The sequence below is a fragment of the Pundamilia nyererei genome, unplaced genomic scaffold (genome assembly GCF_000239375.1).
Source record: "Pundamilia nyererei isolate P.nyererei 1_Seehausen unplaced genomic scaffold, PunNye1.0 scaffold00097, whole genome shotgun sequence".
Lineage (NCBI taxonomy): Eukaryota > Metazoa > Chordata > Actinopteri > Cichliformes > Cichlidae > Pundamilia > Pundamilia nyererei.
Genome location: NW_005187498.1, coordinates 744,221 through 768,205, shown reverse-complemented (window position 1 = coordinate 768,205; position 23,985 = coordinate 744,221). Strand labels below are relative to the sequence as shown.

Below are 23,985 nucleotides of genomic sequence, written 5' to 3'. Positions count from 1 at the left end.
ATATATCTATATATACATATAGATATATATACACATGTTTGATCAGTGAGTGAAATCCTCTGTGTCATACGACTTCAGCACCAAATAAAATGTCCTGCAAAAAATACAGACGTGCTGAGAGGGAACCTCCAGCACAGGATCTCTGCCTAATGACTGTTTTCTGACCATCTAGCATCCTGCCTTTGCATCTCTCTGGCCTTTTGCTGGGTGAGAATATCCTGAGGGAAGTATCTCATTATTGTTTCTCTAATGAGCGGAAAGGATGTAGAGAAGGAAAAAAGAGAACTTCTTCGACTCTGTGGAAGTCATTTCAAGGACGCTACCCTGAGATAAGTGGGGAGAAGTATTTAAAAAAAGAGAGGCATGCATCTGCCTGCGAAGGTGTCCCAAACATATACAGTATGAGCTATATGAAACCAGATCAGACAGAAACAAAAATAAAAACCTGAATAAACGCAACCGCGTAACTGTTACCAACATTTCTGAGAACGTGAATGGATCAGTGTCTGTCCCTTGGTCTTGGGAGTTGTATCTGCAGCTCTTAAACTTCAGCTGTGGTAGTTCAGTCACCATTGTAGCAGAGTCCCTAACTGTTGAAGGGTCTGGTGTTTCTGTCAGGATAGTGTTCTGAGTACTGGGCCTCCATTTCCTCCATCCAGGCCATGCTCCAGTCCCAAGCAGAAACAGGCTCCAGTTCGCCGAATGAGTCGCCTTCTGCGTGGAAAGATGGGTACAAGGCGCTGAGGGGGGAGGCAGGCGGAGAGAAATCTAAACACAGGAGAGGACAACATGTTGACATTTCAATATCAAGCATGTGTCTGTGTGTGCGCGCGTGAAACTCTATTTGCCTTTGGAGAAGCAAGAGTAAACATTTCGAGCCCTCTGAGGAGCACCTTTCATGATGATTCTCAGGGGTGAAACGAACATTTCGAAGCTTCTTTGAAGCAGCAGTTTGTCCCTGAAAATAAAACTTTTCTAATTTGTTTGAGGCTCTGAAGCAAACCGAGCCAATTCACACCAACCGCTTTGTGCAGTCCAGTGGTAGCAACAAATTTCAAAGAGCTCCGAGCTCACGTCCAGAAACAAAACACAAAAACGACGCTGAAGCCTTGAAGCTATACAGGCTCTGCCAATTAATGTGAGAGTGTGAAAGTGCACCAATCTGTGACAAGCCTCTTCCTGCTGTTTTCTTAGGATTAATCCACACTGTACCCTTCAAGCTAGGTCTCAGATAAGTACACTGAACCTGTGTGTGCACTTAACTGCACAGACTTTTTTTTTATTGGTAACTGTAAAGCAAAACATTTTAAATGTTACTGAAAAAACAACTGATAGGATGTCCTGAACACCCAGAAAATTTCACTTGACATACAATAAAATGAACCCATGACCTGATTCCGTCATTGCACAAATGTTAAAAACGGGTACGGTTTGGTGTCAGCTGGCTGCATGTGATCCACAGCTTTGTACTCAAAGTAACTCAGAGTAACTGCGAGGGAACATAATCAGCTGCAGAGAAGCCACTTCAAGAGTTTTCATACTGTGTGATAGAGTGAAAATCATGCAAGGCAGAACGTTGCCAAAAGTGAGTGTAGTGAGTGGAATAAAGCTGCACGGACCCCGAGGGAGGGCAGGGTGACTGATGAGTTGACAAAGAGGGAAGTAGATGACTCATCTGGAGGTTCAATCTGTTGAAAGGTCCCTAAGTAATTGCCTGGTGCCACTAGATATTAGACTGAATGAGTTTTTGTCTTTGCACAGGGGGCACGTGGACCAAAGCAGAAAGTCTGCTCAGACACGTTTCTGCACACAGTGAGACATCAGAAATATACGAAGAAGGCCAGAGAGGCCAGGCTACTTCCACAAAGCATTTTCACAACATTGTAACCCTCCATACCAACTTAGGGCTGCTCTTCCTTACCATTGAGCATCTTTCATAGATGAAAGGCCCCATCTAGTGGGGGAAAGTGGTAAGTACAACAGCGTTAGTGGTTTTGCACTTGTTTGTTTTCATCCATTCCAATAGTGACTAAAAGCAGCAGCTCACAGCTTTGTTTATGTCACATGAAAAATCAGTGATTCTGCACATGGAACCTGAACTTTTGTGCTATGAGACAACAGCACATCAGCTGGCAACTACACTTTATCATTTCAAAGTTCAAAGTGTTTTTTTAGTAACTGAATCATTTGATCTTTGTTTATTTATCATTCATAAATAAATAATAATGTTCCAAAGGATAGAGCAGTTCATGAGGAGCCACTGGTAGGAATGAACTAAACCAAACCAACTTGTCAGTGTATTGAGACACTGCTCTGTATAAGTTCTGTGTGCTACAGGGCTCCATTGTGCCTCAGGAGGTACACTTGACCTTCTATTATTTTGAAGGTCTGTAGTTTGATCCCCTGTTTCCTCGAGTCCACATGCTAAAATGAGACACACACTTGTTAGAGTGTGTGCGTCTAATAATTAGCAAAAGTTTATGGCATAGACTAAAGTGCTAAATGAATGAATGAACTAAAAAGTACGACATAAACATGAGTCTGTTTATCCTTTAGTAAAAACTATGAGCCACAGTTTATGCTGACTTAGGTATTTCTCCTTCTTACGTATCTATTGTCCTGATACTATAAAAACTTAAACGAATCCTTCGGAAAGCAGCCTCCAAATTGTTTTCTTAAAATATAAACTTTTTAAAAACAAATGTTTTTGTGAGTAAATGAGTTTAAAACACAGACAAAATATAGATGGGTGACAACACTGAACACACTGATGGTTCAGGACTACAAGTTGTTGAAAGTAGCAGATTAAAAAACAACTCCACAGGATCACTTGTGGGAGTTCTGTAGTTTTTTAAATAGTATTTTTACTAGTATTTTATAACTTAACCCCACCCACTAAGTGCCGTGGGCTTAGGTTAGCTGGTCATTCAAAAAAGCTCACATAACTGTGCGTAGTTAAATCTCATTCATTTCCACCATCATCTCATGAAAACGGATGTTTTTATACATTTTTTTGCCACAACTGATTTTCCTATTTCAAAAGTGACATTTCTGCTGTTTACCTGACAAAGAGGCTCCGCTCATGCTCTCCGCTGCCATGGCCAGGAGATGAGCAAAGTTAGCACTGTCATTAGTGTAGCAGCTGTCCACGGAGCTGATGAGGCTGGTTCGGGCACTGGACAGGTTGCTGTCCATGACTGAGCTGATCGTGTTCCACAGAGAGCTGTCCCATTCGCTGTAGCAGGAGGAAGGCGAGCTCTGACGGCAGGCATGACGGAGACTATTTAATGGAGGTTCGGGCTCAGTGAAGGCGTCGTGCACCTGAGCAGAGCGAGTCGGCCCGCAGATGTAATTCAGCGTCGAGGCAAAATGACGGGACAGGGAAGGACGCTGCTCTGGCAGGGCACTGCTGACACAAAGGAGCAGAATGGTCAGCTACAGTAACTGTGCATGCATCTGTATGTAGGCTGCATACAGGAGAAACTAAGCCGATACGCAGAATAATATCATGGAATAGTCATTATAGTGTTCACCTTTGCTCAGTGCTGACTGTAAATGGATTCATTATGGCTTTACCTGCATCTCTCTGGTTTAGGAGTGAGCTCCAGGTACTCAGCAGCTTCCTGTGCTGTCAGCATGCTGCCCTGTTCATCACTCTGTGACACAGAAGATAATGCAGTGCACAGGTGGCTGTAGGATGGGCAGATGTTCTTGTTGCTGGGTCCCAGTTGTCCATGGGGGCCTGATGCAGGACACACTGACTGAAGAGAGCCCATGTCCATTGTTAGCTTTGTGGAACGACTAGAGCTGAGGGAGACGCAAACAGACTGTAAGACTTGTGTCTTTTTTTTTCTCTGTCAAACAACCTTTAGAAATACAGGAAACCACTGTATACATCACACTGTATAAATGGTATCACTGATTTTTATGCTTTCTTCTCACATTTTGTTAAACATAACGTAACACAAGCTTAACAAAATATATCATGTAAGACTTAATGTATGATTTTATTGAGGTTAGAAGTGCTCGTAGCTGCAATTCATTGTCACAGGAAGGTTTTTTTTTACATAAAATATATTTATGAAAATGTGAAATTAGATAGCTAAGTTAATAAAGTGAACCACCACTTGTTCATAAAAATTGTTGTTGCTGTCTTTATCTCCTTTATTTAATCAATTCGCAAACATATATATAAAGTGAGGTTTGCTACATAACAGAACTACAGTATATAAGAGTTCAGTTGTCCTGCTGAGGTCAGACACAAACACTATCCATGCCAATAAGCTTATTCTTAGCTGTCTTTATCTTTGTACCTTTCTATACATAAAAGTCTACCAACTACATAAAGAAAAGAATAACCATTCAAATATGATAAAAGAAAAAAAACTTCAGAGCTTTGACTTTTCTGCTCTGTATAGTAATTAGGTTCTACACAGGAATGGTAAATGGTAAATGGCCTGTATTTGTATAGCGCTTTACTTAGTCCCTAAGGACCCCAAAGCGCTTTACACTACATTCAGTCATTCACCCATTCACACACACATTCACACAGTGACTTGTAGGAAGTGACTTGTAACAGAGTGCTAAACAGAGAGCACAAGAAGTCAGTGACAAGAAAAGACCACCACATTAAACTATTCTATGTTTCAAAGCGAGTACCTAGTACAAGGGCAAAAACAACCTGGTATGTCTGTGATATAGTGTAATGCTTTGTAAGCAAGTACAGAGAATATAAAAGATTTGTTTAACATGCAGCTGAACATTGATCTGTGTGTTTGACTTCTGCAAATTAAAAAAACAAAACAAATATTTGACTCTATTCAACAATTTAGTGAATTTCTTCCTAATTATGAAATATTGAGTTAATCCTTTAATATGTGACACGATGTCAAAGAAGCCTTTAACTAACAAAATAAATCAGTTCATCCTCATTTATGTCCATGCAAACCAATATCTGAAACAACTCCCTGAGGTCCTTCAATACTAGACTAATACAGAATAGACTACTACAAAAATAAACAAGTAGTTGAAATGATCAAAATGTTCTGCATCAGGCAGCTTAATTACTGGAAGTACTGGGATCAGTAACAACCACAATTATAAATATACAAGGTGTCATAAAGTAATGACAACTTTACTGGTTACACTTCCAAACTAGCAGTCTTCTTGTGTCCTGTGTTTTAAACTCAGTGTTACACATATCTGCAAATAGGATCCTTATCATTGTTCTCCTTAAGTGTTTCCACTAAAGTGGGCACTTTCTGGGACAGAAACATACTCAAAGGACGGAAGTCTAAGTCATCGCTGGCCATTAATGGAAGGCTAAAATAATAGAAGATGCATGGCAGGAAGCAGGAAAACTTTGCTAGATTTTTTAACATTTCTTCTGGTTATTTGCATAAAACAACTGAAACACTGCATAGAAAGAAATATTAAAATACACACTACTGTAATGCTTTGCAACCAGAGGGGCAGGACATATCCAGGAGGTATGAGAGAAGGTGGGAGGATTTGTACTGTTGTAGGATATTTACAATATAAAGTGAATTGAGGACATTGTTGTTGTCGTCTGGTGCTATGTAAATAAAACTGAACTGAATTTCAGTCTTTCATTCTGGACTAGCTAGCTAACATTTTCAGAGGGCTCAAAGTTCCCACTGTGACAAAACTAAAGCATACTACTGTCCAACTGAGTGAACCACAATCACATCTCTTTAACAATTTCAGAGTTTGAACAGTGTGTCCCAAACTGACTTGAGGGTCATATTAAGGTTAATCTCACATCGCTTTGTGACAGTGACAGCTAGTGTCTGCTACAGATTAGTAAATACATTCTGTTTTTATCAGTGGAATTGGAGAGGTTACAAAAACAGAGGTTTTACTGTTGAAGAGTTTACTGTTACTCTTCAAAAGTACCTGAACAAACAAACTCACAGCCTTAGAGTTGAAGGTAGTCTGCATTCTAGCTGCACTATAGGAAGGAAATATCCTGTATTATATAGATAATGTACTACCTTTATGCCAACTAAACTATCCTAAAGACTGACGTATACACTGGTTTTTATAGGGTTATCTGAAAACCTGCATTGTCAAGTCAAATTTTTCAGTTGCTGATGAGGAGTCAGAAACAACTAAATCTGTTTTTTTTTTTTCATTATTCCCCTTCTACACAACACCTGCATTTCCCAGACCAACATCTCCATTCAACCCTCTAACACCCAGTCTGAGTGTTTATCTCACCCTCCATCTGAGGTGAGGCTTTGCGTGTCAGTGGCGTCCTCGGTGGGTACTGGGGGAGGGGGCAGCAACATGTCCATAAGATGTAGTGATGCTGAGTAATGCAGCAGACGAGGACAACCCACAGGTTTACCACTGTCTGGATGTCCACCTGGATACACCATAGCAAACCATAGCAAAGTATAATTCCTTTTATTCCAGATTCTATAAGCATATTTTTAAATTTCGGGACTACAAAAAAGTTTGATCTGTGTACAAAATGTTTTTTACACTTCCACGAGGTTTGTGGACAATAATGATTTAATTACACAGATTGAAAGTACCGTGCTGGAGAGCTGGTATGTGACTATGTCCCTGGGTTCTTGTTGAAAGTATAGGGACACTGCTCACTGCATGCAGCTCTGTGGAGAAAACCAATCGGCCAATTCACGTTACTCAAGAAAGAAAGAAATTAACACTGCATTTCCAGATATCCACTGCTCCATATCTACCTTGCTTGCTGTGGTTCTTTTCCCATGATTCCCTTAGCACACCCATCTTGGGCTGGGGTCGTATGGCCTGTTTCCATGGCAGAGCCTCCCTGCTGATGATGGGTGAGGGCTTGCTGGCAGGATGAGTAAATATCTGGATAGTTTCGGCTCCTTCTTTGTGGGGCAAACCATGAGACATTTTAGTGACACGTCCCGGACTGTTGAAGGTCTTAAGACCACTGCCCATGAGGTCCACGTAAAAGGTGCCGTAGACACCGCAGCTATCGGTCACAATGGGAGCGGTCGACTCCAGGCAGCTGCTGTCCTTCTTGGATGAGACTGGGAGGCCTAAGAAAACAGAGAGATTTATAAGAACACAAGTAGAACAAAAGGCTGCATCCCAAATTGCAAAATACTGTATGGGTTTAAAAGGTTTCTATGTTTCACGCATTGGGCCACAAAGTCAAGCTCGGCAGTAATCCCAGAAATGAGTTGAACAAACACAGCTGTCAAATCTTATATACGACGAACTATCTGAGCGGCTTTAGCCTGCACACAGATGCCTAAGAATCTTACAGATGTAGCACCTTCAAGCTGTTCTACAACCATCACCACCCGGGCACTTCTTTTCAGGCTTTGTCTTTCTAATCACTGTAGTAGCTGTGGCCATTAAGGCCTGTTCTGTTCTACTCTGGGTCTTGCTGCTGCTTTCCCTTCTTGCAGCTTCATGTGGCACAGCCATAAGGTGGTTAGCAGTGTCACTTCCTGGTTTGAACCTCAACTGGAGTTTGCAACTCTGTGGAGTTTGCATGGTCTCCCTGTGCCTCTAGGTATCCTGGCTTCCTCCTATAGTGAAAAGGCATGCATACTGGGTTAACTGGATATTCTAAAATGACTGTGGATGTGAGGAAGCTAAAGATGGTCAATAAAAGAAGCTCTGCATAAATGTGTCTGTTCATCTCAAACAGTGCTGTCATAAAGCTCCTCCCATGTTTGGATCCAGTCTTTACATTACTGCCATCTTGCGGCTACATTTAGGTATTGTCACTGAAAGCTGTGCTTATGCTCACTGGAAACTGAGCACAAAGTATACCGGCTCAGCTATCACTGCTCTGGAATCAGCTAGGATCTCCACTTTGTATGAAAACGCAGTTTGCATTAGCCAGTAAACATGCTTTGGTGATTCAGCATCAGAACAGTTTCAAATTAACATCCAATTAAATGTCTGCCCACCTGCTGTGCCAACACTCCACAGTCATTTTCATTAATATTTGGATTCCCCGCATAGATATTGACAGTTTACCATGTCACACACGCCTCAAACCTTTTTTATTCATCTGATCTGTTGTTATTAATACATCTGGTCCTCAAAGGACAGCCATAATACAAACATATGCATTAAAAAAAGGTGATGCTGAACATAAAACAGAATATTAAGTACTTAAAATGAGCTCAATATTAAACATATCCAGGATTAATAGTAATTCTTTTAACACCGATGGAGTGTTTACAGTGAAAATAGAATATCAATCATATATATTTCATTTTTGTTTGAGCAATTTGTATATATTAAAGCCATTTCTTATATTTTGTAAACTGTGTAATATATATTGTATTATTTAATTAGTTCAGTCTGTTACTGTTATTGTCTTGAAGCAAATGTAGCCAAATAATTTCCTCAGGGATTCATAAAGTATTCTGATTCTAAACTGCCTTTCTGTTTACAGTCACCACACGCCTCTCGTGTACATACAATGTTACACACAGTGTAATGTCTATGTGAGAATAGCACATGTTGTAGTCCAGTAAGTTCAATCCAGCAGCACAATTTCAGACAATTTCCTAACCTAATTCTCCAGATTGTTTTACATGACGTCTGAAAACAGCTTATGTAGCATCATCAGAATCATTGGTTGATTTTTTTCGTTTCCTCAACTGTAAGCAAAAAGTCTTTGGTGGATTTTAAGAGGTCACCACGAACCCAAACAAGTAAATCTAGTCAGGTCTGCTGTAGGACAGCAGTTTGGGAGAAAGAAGTCATCATCAGTCTACTGTTTTGCAGTCCATACTCACTGGTGCTTCGGATTCCTGGGTGATGCTGACCTTGGGCCCATAGGTCATGGTACTTTTGACTCAAAGAAGGTCTCCAGCCTCCGGGGATCCACGGTGAATCTGGAGCTGCCATCCTGGAGAGAAACCAAATCAAACCAAAATGAACTCGCTGTAACCAAACGTCAAATATTAGAGACGTTTTTATGCTGTAGCATAGATTCATTATCTCCATATAATATTTATAAGAATCTCACTTTGTGTTCTCTACCATGGATACCGTGGAATTCTTGTTAACAAATGGCTTTTTGCTTTTGAATAGTACAAAACACTCTGACAGTAGAAGGGAAGATGAAGCATGTTCGATCCCCGTCTGCTCCAGTCTGCATGCAAGCTACTAACCTCGAGCTGCTTCATATGAATACGTGTGAATGTTTGGTAGGAGAAGTGCTTGTGCGAGTTATGTAAAGCGCCGTAAGTGCTCAGAGTAGAAAAGCTTATATATAAGAAGCAGTGGTGCTCTAGTATTTACCTAACCATAGTCATGTCAGAGGCTGGCACATCCCGAGTTTGAATAAGAAGGCAGCAGTACTGCAAACCATGCAATGATGGAAGCAAGAGAAAAAAATGAAGGTAACTTGGAACAATTTTGAACTTTTTTTAGAGTGAATGCAGCCATCTACGAAGCGCCTTGAGGCGACTTTTGTTGTGATTTGGCGCTATATAAATAAAATTGCATTGAATTGAATTGAGGGGTTGGTGAGTTTATTTTCTACTAAAAGTTGTAACACCATTTGGTGGTTTCTGTTCAATATTTTGTGATGCTCGTGTTTCGAAGGGTTAGGTCACTCAGTAATTCCTGTGTAAAGTATTGAGTCAGTAAAAGGAGTCGTTCCCTTTAAAGCTCACACAGATAGATTTAGGAAAGTACTGGATGGAGGAAAAGCAAAGTGGACTGGTTCTTACGTAGTGCTTTTCACTAACATTCACAGATGAACGCATTACAGAGAGTTCAGTATCCTGTCCAAAAATGCTTAGTCATTAAGTTAAGGATCTGACCATCAACCTTCCGATAGGCAGAAGACCTGCTCTACCTTGTACCTACACTACCCCCCCCCCCACATTTCTTTTCCAGGTGAATACTTTTAGGTGGTGAAAACAGATTTTGCCTCTGTTCCGCCTACTGCTTACTTCCTGTGCTTCTTCAACGCGCCATCAACTAAAAGCAGGTGTTTTTTTGTCTGTAAACAAACATCTAAGAGAATGAATGTAATACATTTAACCAGCTGTCTTACCAACACTTTAAAAGCTGACTTGCTGACTATAATTCAAAGTAGTTTGTGTACATTCAAGACACTACTTGGTTTTAGTGGTTTGAATGTATTCCTGTCACTTTATTGTCGCAACAGAATCGAATATGCGTCTTCTTTTCATTTTACCTGTGTTTTATAATGAGATCTTCACCGGCTAGTCTTCGCAAACCTAAAAATAAAGGAAGATATAGTATCAACAAAATATGCATATTGTTTATCACAAAGCCTTTGTGGGTGTATTGGAGGTTCAGCTTTTTCTTTTTACTATGGTGAACATTAAAGCCTTAAACTCATACCTTTAGCCTTGCCAGGTCTTGGTATCAGCTGACCGGTCCTGCTGTGGTGTCTGAAGAGACAGATCGCTGCACCCATCAGAACACACCACAAGACGGCGCCGATGCTGCCGAGCAACACAGGGTCCTGAAGAAAGGCCAGGACCGGGGACAAACGCCGCCTCTGGCTATCTGCCTCGGGTAGTCCACCTAACTGTGAGTCTGAGCAGCAGAATGGAAGCACATTATGAATGAATACAACCCAGTCTGAGAACACACGCTGGTCTTTATCTGTCCTGATACAGAAATAAAAAGTTGACAGCTGTATTGCTCACTGATGACAAATCCATGAGGGTCACTCAGCATTCCTACTCCAGCCCCATTGACTGCTGCTATGGTGACCCAGTACTGCTTCCCTTGTTTGAGGCTAGAGATATGAAGGCTCAGTTGGCTACTATCCACAGTCCAGTTTTGGTACTGCTGCTCTTCGGGCTCCACACACCACACCTGAAGAAAGTTTGCATCTTTAAGAGTGAGATTGAAGCTTGTATCCACCCCAAACATGATCAAAATCATTTGTGTGGATAAAGCTTTAATCACTAAACAATTCATCAGCTGCTCCACATGGACATACCAGTAACTGAGACTCCAGTTATAACAGAATAAAACACCCCTACTAAGAACCATGTGCTCTTCTTTATTAAATATTTAATATGTCTACAATACAACACATTTCTTCCATCACAAAGTTTGCCTCAGAATCTTAGTGCACAGTGATTGGTTAATCTGTTTCTTGTTCCACTTGCTGATTAATTCTTCCATATATTTGTATGCAGGACTGTTTGTAGCCCATGTTTCCCTCTTAAAATGACTCCAGCATGATTCATTACAATCTGTAAGGATTTATGTTTCCCTGAGGGTTTCAACAGTCTGCTGAGCAGATAACTGTGTCGTGCAGTCCTACTGTAATTACCTGGTATCCCTGTAAGATCCCATTGTGGGTTACAGGAGGAGGAGGCTCCCAGCTCAGATGGATGGTGTTATTCTGCTCATGATTGACTGTTACTGACACAGCCCGAGGAGAGGCACTGGGCACTGTAAACAGAGCACTTATTATTACCAGCAAAACACAATGAATATTCTCACATCACAAAGATAAAGTAAAAACCTTTGTCACCTGTCTCAGAAACTCTCAGGTGCCGGGTGTTGCTCTCCCTCCCATATAAGCCGCTGCCATAAGGCCGAACTTTGAAATCATACTTGTAGCCTCTCTTTAGGGGGCCCACCTGAGCCTGGAAGCTGGGGAATGTCACCTTCTCTGCTGCCCAGTCTGAGCTGGCAGTGAGCAGAGAGCGATACAGAACCTCAAAGCCATCAAGGTAATGCGGCTGCGCTGGGAGTGACTGGAGCTGGTCAGGGAGAAAATACAATGTGGATCGTGTACGTGTCATACTCCTGCATTCTTTCTGACACGTGGTGCAACAGCTTTCCCTTACCTTCCACTGTACGAAGGACATGTTAGAATCAGGGGCCATGACGGTGACGTTCTCCAGAATCACACGCAGGGATGACAGCTCTTTGTGGAGGTCTTTCTGCTTAGTGTTGGCAGCCTCTGGAAACACAAGTGGTTTATTCAAACCCATTGCATTAACCACAGATGATTGCAGCAGTGTGTGAGGACCTCTCTGTTGCTGGCCAGATTGTGCAGTGAAAATTCACTAGCCAACGTTAACCTAGAGCATACTTGTTTCATGAATTCATTCACACAGCAAGAATCTACCGCTGACATAGAACTGCAAGGTTTCTTTGAACACAAACATGTTCCTAAAGACTCTAAACTTACATTACAGATTCATAAAGTCTTTCCACTGATACTTCAAATCCCTCAATTGCTAACCAAAGGATAAACATCATTCTTCACCCTCATTTGGTGCAATGATGATGGTAGGGAGATTGCTAAACCCTCACAGCTGTTCAGATGGACGGAGATTTTGCAGTTATGAAGACCATAACATATGATTCACATGGTTCCCTCTCTGTTATTTTTCATTAACTGCTCAAATCTATGAGTAAACATTTTAACATCATGTGCATTGGACAGTGCAAAGATAAGGATTTTTTTATGGAGAGGTGTTTAAGAAAGGTGTATGAGATAAATAAATATCTACAACTGTGGCATGCTAAGCACTTTAGTATCTGCAAGTGAGCATATTATAATGTCTGAAGCTGAACTAAGGTATTTTTTGCATCATATTTTTGCATATACAATTGTGGTAAGTTATTTTTCAGTTAGACAACAGATACTCGATGACAGAAAACACAGTTGATTGTCATGGACAACTCCAACACGAGTTTCAAAAACTGCTTCAACTCATTCAAATGCAAATGTATGCAGCAAAGCACGCCCACAGCTTATAAGATCTTACTCCAGAATGAGCAGCTGTGCTTAACATTTCTGCTATTCTTCAGCTTTTTACTGACCAAATCAGCTAATTTATGAAAAACACCTCTGCCTTTGCATCCTGTATATAATGTCACTTTGTTTTAATAAAAAACCTACAGCACTTTCTGGGAAATTACTGTTCTCTCCTTCATGTGCAGACCTTTGCACAAAGACGAACAATAATCTAATCACAAACCTACTTCCCAAGTGTGGACTTACTACAATCACGTCTAAATTACAGAATTCAGAAGACTACAACTAAAGTCGTAGACACCACATGATGAAATGAATTAGTTTCAGCATATCAAATCATAACAATCGTTTCTAAACTGTGGCTCTGACTGCTGTAAAACAGAAATGTCACTGTGTGAAGGAAGCACTCATTTCCTACACTTAGAGTAATCGTAGGAAAACATTCTGATGGCCCACACTGAAGCAGAGTGTTTTTAACATTCATCGAGTGATTGTAAAACACATGACACCAGATATATTTTAACAGCATTATCATGTAACCTCACCTTCAACTAGTAGCTGTGCACTGGCAGTGACCACACCCACATCATTGAGAGCAGTGCAGGTGTACTTCCCGGCATCCAGGGCTGTCACATAATGGATCTGGAGAGTCTGGTCTGGGTTTACGATGTACCTGTGCACACATGGATTTGAAATTTCACGTCCCCCTCATCTCGTCTAAAGGATCAACATTTAGACATAGCATAGATTCAACTGATTTCATTTACAAGCCTCCATATAACTTAACAGCTTGATGTCGACAAAGATTAAGAATAATTTGGACTTTTGAATTTGAAAAACAAAGACTGCTCTGAAGCGCAGTGCTTTTTGGTGTTTTGTGTCTGTTTTACATAAAATGTTAACACTTAAAATCGCCACAGTCTGCAATATTTCCACACCCATAAAGCATAAATGAATATTAGCCAGTGACCATGTGAAAGGGTTCTATATTACCTGCCATTGGGCAGTGGTCCCTGCTCTCTGCTCCAGACCAGAGCAGGTGGAGGGTCACCTTTAGCTTGGCAGTAAAACTGGGCAGACTCTCCCGCTCTTACTGATACGTTTTCTGGCTTCAGCACCAGTACGGGCTTGGCTGCAGTACAACAGAAGAGAAACTCAAAACTATGCTTTGCATATATCAAAGTGTTTTGTTTGCAGAAGGAAAACTTGCATAGGGTAATCTTACAGAGGGTAATATTGCTTTGGAATCCTGACATTGCATTGGAAACTAGCGATGCTAACACAGTGATGAGTTGTTTTCAGTTCCTGTCTCACCCAGCACAGAGAGCCGAGCTGCCCTGCTCTCCCTCTCCCCCACAGTGTTGATGGCCGCACACACGTAAGCACCAGAGTGACTTTTCTCTGCAGGACCGATGATAAGCTTCCCATTCAGCTTCTGCAGCGGAAGCACAATGCAGACAGGATGTGGAAATCGCACAGGATCTATACATATATGTACACTTCAAACTGGTGACTTGAGACCATAAGCTCATTAGTAGAGGTCACACAACAAAACGGCCAGAAGGTTTTCCATCAGACTTCTTTGTGGAACCAGAAGTAACTCCCTGCTGGAAATGTAAAAGCATGCACTTTTTAGACCTCAAAGCTAAATTGATTTGTACTGACCTTCTTTCACAGGCAAACCTCTGCAAATGCATTTATCGAGAAGTTATAATCTGACTTTTTCCAGTTTTTTTAATACAATGGTGATTTTTAGTGAATGAATTCAATCCAGTACTATGCTCTTATCAATGCAAACAGTGTTACCTTAAGAACTATGCATTTACCTCCTGCTGCTGCTGTTATATTAATCTGACAGCGATGTCTGCACCTGCATCTACAAGGCTGATTTCAGTGCCAGTATTCCTCATCTGATCCGTTTCTACCCTCTAGAGCGTTACTGTCAAACGAATGTAATATTGTTGTCAATTTGATGAGAATTCCTCCAAGAGCTGGCTGCTGTGTTGCTGTTTGTTGGTTTAGCCGACATGACAAATTTCACACTGATACTGGATTGTTTTGACATTCACCTATTTGGATCCAGCTTTTTCCTACCATAGAAACTGCCCTGAAAGAGGTCCTGCAGGGTCATTAAAAGGGTTGGAACATGTACAAAGGTGTGGATGCTAAAAGTCAGAGTGCAAGTTCTTAAGAGGAAACATCATGTGACGGTGCCCTTTGCATTTGTTAATAGTTGTGAAGTTCCATTTCAAACAGTTGTAAGAATCTATTTTATAGGTTATATAGCTGTAATAGATTTATTAGGGGCAGACAGCTCACAGTGTAATGATGATCAGCACTGCTGATGGGCAGCCCATCCTTCTTCCAGACAACATTAGGTTCCGGATGTCCCACTGGGGGGCTGCAGGTTAAAACAGCCATTTCCCCCTCTGCCACTTCCACATCAGTAGGCTGCATACTGAACTCCTCCTTCAACACTGCAAAATCAGAGAGTTCAGGTTAAGCTTACCTGAGACCTATAACCATAAAGGATCTTTGAATACACTGAGAGATAAACTGTCTGCATGAGATAAAATGTCGATTTCTGCACTTGTCCAACCCTTAGCCCAGAGGGTTGGACAAGTGACATTTCCTCATATTCAACCACAGAACAGCCTTGACTCACTCGCATGTAAGAAAGATATGCAACAAGCATGCAGTGTATTTTCTCTCAGTTTGAGCTTGTGAATGTGTCGGAAACCTTTATGAGAGGCATTCCTCTCTGTACTGCAACTTTTCCAGCAAGACAAATTCATGTGTCTCATTGCTCCCATCAACTCCAATTCATATTTTCTGTGGGCTTTACTCATCATTACTGAACCTTTTTTCCCCAGTAAAATAACCAGACATCTACCATAAATGGCCATCCTCTGAATGGGGAAATATCCTCTTCATTCTTATTGTTTTTTACTTTATAATAAAACTTGTTTGATCTCAACATTTTTAACATTTTCTCATTAACACATTTTATTTTTTAATTTATTTTGAATAAATTTTCATTTAAACAGAAATCATATTAGTCTGTTTATTTAATCAGACAGTTGACCCACATGACATTTTGCAATTTTAGATGCCAGAATATGAAGGATATTATCTATTATATTAATCATATCATTATATATTATATCTATTCTATGAACATAGTGAAAAGCTATACAAACATAGAAGGTTTTATAAAATAAACTCCAAAAAGGAATACATTATTTTAACTACAAATAATGCATTAATGAACATTTATGAACAACCATCAATCTGACTGTGATATAAAGGCTGATGAGTCAGATCTAGCATGTGAGACTGGAGTAAGATGAATAGGTAACAGGGCGGCTTAGGGAGTGATATTGAGCCAGGTGGTTTGAAATGTTGGGAGTTCTGGTCCTCATACTGTAGGGACTGTTGTTGTGAAGTGGTGCTGTATAAATCCAGCTGAGCTGAATTTACCTGAAGTGAACTGAATTAAATCAGCTCACTGGGACACTGTTTGACTCCAGCAAACACTGACACTGTCTCTCTGTGACTGTAACCACGCACATCTTCATCACCTCTCTGTACGAGTGTCTGTGTGATGTCTTTATTGCCCCACCTCTGATTAGGGTTTCATCTATTGTCTTTTTTAGAGAAAAACAAATTATAAGCGCATCTAGAAATTATTTTGCATGCATCCAGCCAAACACTTGTCTGTACTCGGGCGAGACTTGAGAATGGATGCTTAAAAAGCATTCTGATGTTCAAAGACCCAGAATTCTCCTGTGGAAATAAGGCTGATGTGCTTGGAAGAAATTCTACTGTCAATTAAGTGCTTTAGCAACTGAGAATATCAAATATCTCAGCTGCTAAAGCACTTCATTACTGATTACTATTTTTGCTAAAAATGGAGTTGGAAATAAGTCTAGAGACAAACCAGAACAGGAGACAGGAAATGTGTTTTGATTGGTTCAGTAATGAAACTATGTGAAAAATATAGACATAAACCCCCTAGATCAAATTAATTTTACACATACCGCCCAAAAGTGGGCCAGACCTGTGAAAATCTCATTTCTTGCAGTGTGAAGCAGTTTGTCTGCACATTTAGTCCCTGACATATCTCAATATAAGAAGGAAACAAAAGTGCAATTTCAACAGCGTCTCTCACTATGCCGTTTTTCTACGTGATAAAGAAATGATGCTGTAGTAAATGAAGTAATGAAGTAAACTCTGTCAGCATGACTGTTGGGCTTGAATTGTATGAAATAAATGCGTAACATTAGAGAAGTTTAGTTAATTTCCTTAATTCAAAGAACATTCCCTATTTTATTTATTTATTTATGTCTTTAACTGGATACATTGTAAAAAACACACACTGATAAAGTAGAGACTGAAACAAAAGGAACTAATTGCTTATCTGTTACTTCATTACTCTAATGTGAATGACTGTGTGCGAGGTGCTTATCAGTAGTAAAATCCTGAAATTACGAGTAAAGTAAGGGATTACTATTGCAAAAAAAGTAATTAGATTACAGTTACTTTCCCGTAAGCATGCTGTGTTAATGCGTTACTAAACCGTGATTTTGCTTGTGAGAGTGTCTCATAGCAATGATGTAGGCGCGTGCGACGTTCATGGTAACAGACATTTGCAGATCAACAATGGATAATATATAGAGTGGGGGAGAGAGTATGACCAGCACACAGCGTTTAAAGCGTGGAAGTACTGACCTTACTTTGAGTTTGATTTTGAAAAAAGTGACAAAAACATTAGCGTCTGCTGTACAGTGCGTGGGAAGAAAACTTATTTTTACAGCAAAAAAACCCTTAAACTTCTGAGCAAGTACCAAGCACTCTGCCACGGGAATGTGAAATAGAAAATAGAAGAGAAACCCCCGGATCCCCCCACTGACATGACCGCTGCGGCACTGGGCAAACCTCCACCTGCTCCACTCCTGCTAAACAGGTGAAAATAGATTTACGAACGACAGGACTCAGTGCCAAGTCTTTGATTTTATTTATTTTCTGCTGTGTTTTACTTGCATCTATTTGAAAGAGTGAGTGTAAACACAAAACATTTTTTTAATATGCTGGACTGTGCAGAAAATAGGTTCAAATGTTAAATGAATTTCTTCAAGTCAAAGACTGTTGCATATAATTACATTTTTGCTTGATGCAATGTGCATAAAGTTAAAGGATTAAAACTAATAACACAAGTTTTAAAAAGAGACTTTTTCATTTGATTACATTTTATATGATGGAAAATGAAAGGTGTATTGTTTTATTACCTATTGAAGTTGTGTATCATGTTTTTTAAAAGTAACTAAGTAACTAATTACTTTTGAAAATTAGTAATCAGTATCAACTGGATTACTTTTTTGGAGAAGTAATCAGTTTACTTTTTTCAAGTAACTTGACCAACACTGGTCATGAACATTTGAACTCTGTGCCTCTGGGAGGCCGATGTTCCCACAGAAGAAAACATGATTGGACCTTAAAACAGACTGCTTACAAAGAACAAGTTTGTTTCTGAGTGTGCAAAAAATTTGACACCAGTTTTTATACTTTGAGTGGTTATTTTTTATTATTACTCTCAGTTTTTTTGCAGTATTTGTATATTTGAACATTCAGTGTCATTTTGGTTTTCATTTAACTTTATGTTGCTTTTAATTCAGTGTTTCTATGTTGTGTGGTGTCTTGTAATGCACTTCATAGGTCTTGTATTTTAAATGTATTATATAAATTATTAAGGTTGTTACTACTCATGTTTAAGGCAAACAACTATTGATACGTTGTAAAAATATAAAATAAATACAAAATATGACTATAGTGTAGTTGCACTACGATATGATTATAGGACTACATCTTTGCATGATTCATACATACACGCAGACACCAGATGTTCTTGCAGACCCTCATTTATCTATAAGGCCAACCACCCTTTAAGCCAACTTTCTTCTGATTGGTTACCTCGTGCACATCATGTTTCTGTGGAGCCTTGTATATGAAAAGACTAATCTAATCAAAGTGTTTTAGTTGTCAGTTAGACAGACAGTTCTTTTTGTGCCTGTAGGGAAATATTTTCTGTGGTACAGCAGGTCCTATGAGTAGCCACACATGTCCCAGTCTCACCTGCGATAAACAGCGATGCATTACGGCTGGTGTCCTTCCCCGCACTGTTCCTAGCCACACAGGTATAGACACCCTCATGCGACTGCCCCTGTCTTCCCCCTTCCACGCTCAGAAAGAAGAGGCTCCCGTCTGAAAGGATCATCGGCTGCAGCTGGCCATCTTTCTTTGCGGTCTCTAGCAGCTGATTGTTGCGTAGCCACTCAATAGTTGGCTTCGGGCTTCCGTCAGCGCGACAGGAGAGGGTGGCAGGATTGCCAACTTTCACCACCACATCAGAGGGGTGGTGGACAATGCGGGGAGGTCTCTCTTCTGCTCGAACCTTGGAACCTGAGGAGGATAAAGAGAGAATTGGTTAAGCAATGCTGCTCATGTTAGCTTTGATTTCCTGAGTTTGTTTCTGTGTGTTTCACAACAGGAGATTTGGTGTAAATTACAGCACTTTTCTCTGTAAGAAGCAAACCTCAGCCCTACACATCGCCACCCCTGAGTTCCAGCCACTAGCAAAACCCACAACAAACAAACGTATGCTCTGCTACCAACAAACAATGTGTATTTGCAGCCAGTTGCAATGGAATGCCATTGTTTGAGCTTCCCATGGGACTGGATACCCAAAGACGGTGCACAGATGGTGATCAGCTTCCTGACAGGAGCGGAAGTCAGAGGTTCTCAGGAACATCCAGGCCAACAAAAGCTGACGGGAACTTCCTCATCAACGGGACATCCGCCACAGAACAAAAGACCATCTTCAAGAGACACTTAACACTCACTTTTGAAAACTTAAAATGTGGGAAGAAACAAAGTCCTACAAGTGTGTTAAATTACATCATTAAATCATCTTAGGTTAGCAAGGTTTGGGAAGGCAAGTTACAGCACAGACGCTGCTTCTTATTTAATTTATACTATGAAAAACACATGCTTTCAATGTAATTTATACCAGCTGTGTTTAAAGAAAATAATCAGGAAAACAGGAAACTGAATTCACATCTAAACTGAATATTATCTTAATCTGACCCAACATTTTGGGAGTCTGAAATGGGAAAGGACAATCAACAAAACAGCTCTTGTCCCTCTTGAGCTGTTCTTTCATTTACTATAGGCGGAAATGCCTTCCCATTACAGCTAACAATAAGCTGTCCAACCTCATTGTCACTGTGTCTTTTCACATTCAGAGCAAAGGCAGGATGCAGTCAAAATACCAGCATGTCGTGGTCAAAACACTCTCAGGACATTTCTAAAATGCTTTATTCTTGGGAGGTAGGTGGTAATCAGGACGCTCCTGAACGTCACCAACATTTCCATTCAAACAAGCTGCACAAGCTGGGGAACAAATTATGAATTCATAAACTGTTAGAGGTTTACCCAAAGATCAGCTGGCAACAGATTCATTATAATTGTAACTATATTTAAAAAAACAAATCCATTCAGCTCATGCAGCAGAAGCACAATGCAGACAGGATGTGGAAATTACACAACATCCATGCATATATGTACACTTCAAACTGGTGAGTAACTTGAGACCATAAACTCATCAGGAGAGGTCACACAACAAATCGGCCGAAAGATCATTTTACACTTCTTTGTGGAACTGGTCTGTGTGGTCTCGTTAGTGACTTTGACACATTAATTGTCTTACAGTTTTTTACAGTTTATCTGTGCATTGGTGAAGCTGCTAGAATTAAAGCAAGTGGAACCCTGAACACAGACCCTGCAGCAGTATTACAAACATCCCCCTCAAAACTCTACGTTAGGTCTTTTTAGATTTTTCATTTCATGTCAAGGATTCAAAGTAACACATTACAGTTAAAAGGCATGCTCATCTTTTCTAACACAGGTTGACAGGAAGAGTTCCAACAGTACTTACCGAGGAGGAGAACTCCAAACACGGGTAGAAATATGTTCTCCAAATAACTTCTGCTCATCATTCTGAGCAGCCAAGTCAACAACCAGGATACTTTCCTCTGATAAATTTACCATTTGATATTTAATTTAAAGCTAACCTGTTACGTAGCATTTACGCCTCATTTTCACAAAATTGCCATTTGAGGGTTTTTTTGTTGTTGCTGTTTGTTTTAAAGTTACCGCAACTATATATATATCTTAAACGTAATTACTGCTCTATAACGATTACTCCCTCGCAGTCCCAACTCCACACAGCTGGGAGGTGCAGTGAAATTTAGCTTCCTGATGGAATGATTTTCAAAATAAAACCACGAAAGGTCTCGAGGCACAAGGCTCAATCGTCCCTGAAAGTTGATTCTGTTCACCGGGACATTCCGTTTTCGGTGAACAGAATTAACTTCCTGGGAAGACCACGAAAAAACCCCGCAATGTTAGTATAGAAATTATTATTAGTGTAGAAATAAATATTATTATTGTTATTATTATTATTTGGAAATAAATAATAAATTTATTTGTTTTATTCCATAAAACTGCATTCTATTAGTGATTTTAATTGATGTGATTTTAATTTGTATTCAAAATGGCAAGGTTTGTTTCCGCTTTTCTGACCACAGAAAGTTAAACATTATACATTATATGAAGCAAACTACTATCTAGATTAATGAATCTGTGTCCCCTGTGTTTATGTTATAGTAAGTTCTTTTCTCTCGTATCTATTGCAGATACTTTTGCAAGAAATTCAGGGTAAAAAGAAGTCAGGGCTACATGTCATCGTGGAAGAAACGTTTCATTACTACAACCAAATGTAAATCGCATAACACTATCAGAAATACCTGAGACCAGCAACGCTCTTTGGATTTTTACATGCCACAATATTACAGAATATAACCAGCTATTGAACAAAGAAAAGTAATGAATAAATGAAAACCATGTCGAATTAAAATATATTTGCCAGTGATTCTCACAGCACTAATTTATATTCTGTGGAGTCAGTTATAAAAGAAATAGAATAAAAGAAAATACATTTCTGATGACCACTGTAAACACTGCTATAAACAAACAAGCAAAACTTCACACTAATATTAATATCAATTTCAACAGTAGAGTTTGGTTTTGCCTTTAAATATTGTATTTTAGGTTTAATCAAAGGAACGGAGGAGGAAGTATTACATTTTCCATTTAATCATGAGCTGTTGTCCATTTTCAGCTTTTGTGCTAGCACTCCTATGTGGCAGGAAGTTTAGAATCTCTCCATGTTTTTATTTAACAATAGAAGGAAACTGTACATCTGCTCCTCATTCATTGTGTCCAGCAATTCAGCTTGAAGGCTTTGTTACAGTAGGTTTTACTATAGCTTTTTGTAGATATCTTAAATTAGGTTAGAGATTTTGTACAAATATACAAAAAATTGAGTTTTTGATTATAAAAAAAACCATGCCATATAAGAATAAGTTCTACTACATCTCCTAAAGACAGAAAACAGTCCTGATGCTGAGTTACTTCCAAGTTTCCACAGTGAGGACAACTCCCAAATAAATGGACTACCACTAGTTCATTCTTTCTAATGGCGCACATAAATAAAGCATTGTGTAGTGAGCTGTGCATTGTGAAGGTCAGAAAGGCCCGGGGCTAAGTGATGGATGTTTATATTGATCCAACAACTTAGGCTGGATGGCCTCGGCATCGGCAAGCTTTCAGCCTACAACAAAGGCTTTAGAGAGGATGAAGGATGAGTCGCCCCTGCAAAAACACAGCCCATGGGAATGGTGCTGGGACCAAGATGTGCGGAGGGAAGGGACCTCTTTCAGGCTGTAGACCAAAAGGTCAGCAAAGGTGTTGGAAATGAGGAAAAGAGGGTGGGAAGGCATTAGAAAAAAGAAAGAATGTGTCAGCTGTAGTGAGGAATGTGACAAAATGTGACTTCAGAGTAAATTCGCTTGTAAAGGAATTAACAATCACTGTCAACACAAAAGGCTGAATTAACTTAATTTAACCCAAAATAGGTTGTCTTTTTTGGCGGCTTAAGATAATAATTAAAGACTGAAGACAACAACGAAATGCCGATCTTAATACACTTAATAAATCTGAGCTGATGTAACTACTATGAAGAAAAAATATAGATGAGACTTTATTACATACAGCCAATGTGTTTTCTCTTTGATGAGCCTCACTTTTAAACATAATTGTGAACTGACTTTTTTGCTGTGACATATATAGTACACAAATTTTAAATATGTTTTGTTTAGTAAAACAGTTAGATTTAAATAAACATTGGATTACATTTACAGTTACATTACTTTATCTGGTCATTAACTTAATGCATTTATAGATCTAGAGTTTGAAATGTAAAAAAGAGTAAAAAAAAGTAAACATTTTGAAGAAAAGTTATGATGACTTTTGATTTTCAATACTTACACTTTATGTAACAAGGATGCAAAAGGCAATGTTAGTAACATAGAAGATATTTATCTGTTTTAAAATCACAAATTTAGTTGCAGCTCTAAGCCTGTCAGATGCGCTACATGCCAGCCTATAAGGTGCTGTCATCTACCTTCTCACTTAAAGGTCTTGCACGAAAAGTTTCAGCTCTTCTGCAGCAGAGTGCTGTCTGTCAGCTCTGTGAGTTTAGCACTCACCTTTTCTCCGGTGTGCCCTGTTCCTGTGAGGTGTGTGCTGGTGTCCCCCACTGTGATGAGCACGCTCCTTGAACAGGGTCTTTGACCTCTTGTCTAAACCTGGCTCTGCCGGCACGATGCCATGACACTTGCACCACTTGGAGTACTCTGCACAGGTGCAGAACCAGGACACCCAGAGGAGCCACACACAGACACGCATCTTCATGCTACGGGTCCAGGATGCAATTCCCCAACTCCTTACTGTGGTTCGGCTGTATCAACCATCCCCTCAGTCTACTCTCTACCGTGGCACTCCACAGACATTCAACATGTGACCTATCTTACGCCCCACTTCTTATTTGGAGATTTATGTTTCTCCATATTCCTCAGCTCCTCTTCCCTCCCTTCTTACTCTGGTTGCTCTCACTCTCTCCCTCCTCTTTGGTCTCCACCCCCCCCCCTCTGAGTAGTAAGAAATTGGGAGATGTGGGGTTGGGGGCAAACAATGATAAAAAAAAAAAAACAAGTTTCAGACCTCATGCTGAGCACATAGTGAGGAGAAGGGGACCAGGGGTACTGTCT

The 23,985-nt window shown here is 39.9% G+C and overlaps 1 protein-coding gene across 2 annotated transcripts; it reads right to left on the bottom strand.

Annotated features, from left to right (window-relative positions):
• On the bottom strand, positions 1–23,792 carry robo4 (roundabout, axon guidance receptor, homolog 4 (Drosophila)). 2 transcript variants are annotated; one of them, XM_005740099.1, is made up of 19 exons: positions 23,425–23,792; positions 18,890–19,216; positions 15,077–15,234; positions 14,072–14,192; positions 13,751–13,889; positions 13,303–13,430; positions 11,838–11,953; positions 11,519–11,750; positions 11,315–11,436; positions 10,677–10,848; positions 10,366–10,563; positions 10,196–10,238; positions 8,781–8,893; positions 6,729–7,055; positions 6,561–6,638; positions 6,241–6,388; positions 3,577–3,807; positions 3,063–3,406; positions 1–768 (listed from the first exon to the last, which is right to left on the bottom strand). In XM_005740099.1, exons 1-19 carry the CDS (start codon positions 23,627–23,629, stop codon positions 587–589), a joined length of 3,384 nt encoding a protein of 1,127 aa, XP_005740156.1. In that variant the 5' UTR covers positions 23,630–23,792; the 3' UTR covers positions 1–586. The 2 variants fall into 2 exon arrangements, with proteins under 2 accessions (XP_005740156.1, XP_005740157.1); XM_005740100.1 differs by lacking the exon at positions 23,425–23,792 and adding an exon at positions 20,751–20,847.
• Between the last annotated feature and the right edge of the window lie 193 nt (positions 23,793–23,985).